At 43.2% G+C, this 2,518-nt stretch overlaps 1 protein-coding gene across 2 annotated transcripts in view; it reads right to left on the bottom strand.

Moving 5' to 3' along the window:
- Positions 1–1,891, bottom strand: part of LOC119592991 — a gene marked incomplete in the record, with an annotated part of 24,527 nt that extends 22,636 nt beyond the window's left edge. For both annotated transcript variants that reach the window (XM_037941876.1, XM_037941875.1), the window contains 1 exon segment: positions 1,685–1,891. In XM_037941876.1, coding sequence (XP_037797804.1) covers positions 1,685–1,736 — 52 coding nt within the window.
- Between the last annotated feature and the right edge of the window lie 627 nt (positions 1,892–2,518).

The raw sequence follows: 2,518 nt of genomic DNA on the forward strand, positions 1-2,518 counted from the left end.
CCTTCTTTCACAGCTAAATTCAATTAGTTTGGGTTCTTGGCATTCATACAGAAAAAATACACTCTCACAATAGCGCTGGCGACAAAACCCTGCTTGTGATGCATAACGACCAGGCAACATACATTCAGTCCTCGGAAACCACATAATGTGAAGGTAGGGGGGCTTACGAGTGCCATACTTCAAATTCGTTACTGAAGCCGACAAGGATATTGTCCTTCTAACATGGGCAAAGAACCTATCATAACATACATTCTGGCAAGATAGAGTTTGACGACCTCCTAGGCGATATGCCATTTTACGAGGATGCAGTCCAAATTCTACCAAGCCAGAATACACGCCATTGAGGTTTGTTGTCTTCTGCTGAAGTATTGGAGACCAATCGATGCTATAACACTGCTACGGTGTTCGTCAGTTTACATTTTGCTGGCTCCTGAGGAACCTTGATATAAACCCTAAACGAGCTGGGCAGGGTCTTAGGAATCACACAAGATAATCCGATGCCACATTACTGAATCGTATAATTGTTTTAAGCTTCTTCTTCTTTCTATCTGGCAAGTTATCATATATACTTCGTGTCCTACTTTACTATCAGGAGTGTTATTATTGATAGATCCCTCTTACTACAGCTACTATCAAGCACACATGAGGTCAAAGCAATCCACCAATATCACCATTAATAATATCGTGATCTAGCGTAGTTCCTCTTTTCATAACTCGGGCCGTAACTAATTACAGATTTCATATTCCTTATGCTCTAGCAAAGCATATTTCAATAAATATATTACAAAGATTATTCTATTTCACTGCATTCAACATAATTCTGTATTAATTAATGGAAAACCAATATTAGAAGAGAAATTATTGGTAATCAGCATGGTGCCCCATTCTCCTCCCATACATTAATTATCCATAAAATAGAACTACAACACAAGAAATAAATAATAAAGTGTGTTAATATCCCTCCTCCCACCCATTAAAAAAATATATACATATCCGTTGGCTTACTATTACTCCCAAACATTAATTCATATTCCATCTGGCTTCCACCCCTGGTCCTTAGCCCCGACTATGCAATACCGCTAACTCCCCCTCAAGCTCTTATTTCGAGGAACCAAGACCTCCCTCTTCGCGCAAGGCTCCAGAAACGACCGAAGTTGAGGAAACCGAATCCCCAAAGAGTGAAAAAGAAGGAAGAGTCATAAAATCATGAACAATCTGTCATGTCGGGAAGGCGGTCCTCCTCCAGCTGATCGCCACCACGCCAGGCCTGCCAACCCACAACCCATGGAAAAAACACACAAATCCTCGAACTTTCCCGGAAAACGCTACACCCCGAGATAACCGGACTAACTACAATTAACCCAGAGGTAACAGAGAGGTTTGGGAAAAGGCCGTGTTGGAGTGAGAGCGAAAGACCGGGTCAATCCCCCTTCCTCCCCTTCCATGTTGGCAGCCCTACGTTTAGTTTAAAGAGATCGACAGACTTCTCTAATAAATAATTTTCCATAACGAATAAATCTCCCTCTAATAAATGTCCCGGGAGCTCCTAACCACGACCAAATCGCCACTTCATTAAGGAGAAAAGAGAAAAAAAAAGATAAAAAAACACGTGGTGCTCGCCAATGGTGCTTCATGGGATGTAAACAATAAATGGAATGCCAATAGGAGTCTCTCGATACCATACCTGTATTAGTTTGTTCAGCCATTTTTGGAGGAATTTCTTGGACAAGCTGCATTAAAAAATCCCAGGGAAGTAAATCCTGACACAGAACAGATATTATTCACATGTTATTTAAGGGGTTTTTGGGGCGCATCGTCTTCTCTCACAAGCGGCACACACACAAGGATGAACTGAGGCTGAGCGGCAACAGTCTAGCCTCGCGCCCGGGCTCATCAAAATTCCTGCCGAGGAGAAAACGGGACGCCATCATGTTAAAGGGGCCCGGAATCCACCGTTTCGGGTAGGTTCTCTTTGGCGCTTCAGGATGTGGGGATGAGGGATGGGGTTTTTATTGTTTTAGTTGTAATTTGGGGTGATGTTTGTTGTTTGTATATCTAGATCATGGGTACTAAATATGAGGTTGATGCCGCGAAACCCAAGTTTTTGGGTGTTGAAAATTTGTGTACCCACAGATTGATCGAGGAGCTAGCTATCTTATGCCATAATCTCATATATTTTCACATCCTAATTTACAAAGATAAATCCTACATCAATCCTATTTCAGGATATTTCCCGCGCTCCACGCCGATTCTCTCGCCCCCTTAAAGATAGAGCCCATCATGCCGCGGGAACGGCCAATGAGGCGCGCGGATTCGTGAAAAGGGGCGGAGCTCGCGTGACGTCACGACTAGGAGCAGGGGAGTCTGGGCCAACCCCGTAGAAGAGCTAAATAAAATTTTTGTTCGCTTTCATTCTAGGGCCGTTCCGGAATAGCTAGTCCGATAGTTGAGAAATAATCCATGTGTATCATAAGGGCGATTTTCCCCCGGTTTCTCTCGCTGTTGCGAAATAAGTCCG

Source organism: Penaeus monodon, chromosome 31 (genome assembly GCF_015228065.2).
Source record: "Penaeus monodon isolate SGIC_2016 chromosome 31, NSTDA_Pmon_1, whole genome shotgun sequence".
Classification (NCBI taxonomy): Eukaryota; Metazoa; Arthropoda; class Malacostraca; order Decapoda; family Penaeidae; genus Penaeus; species Penaeus monodon.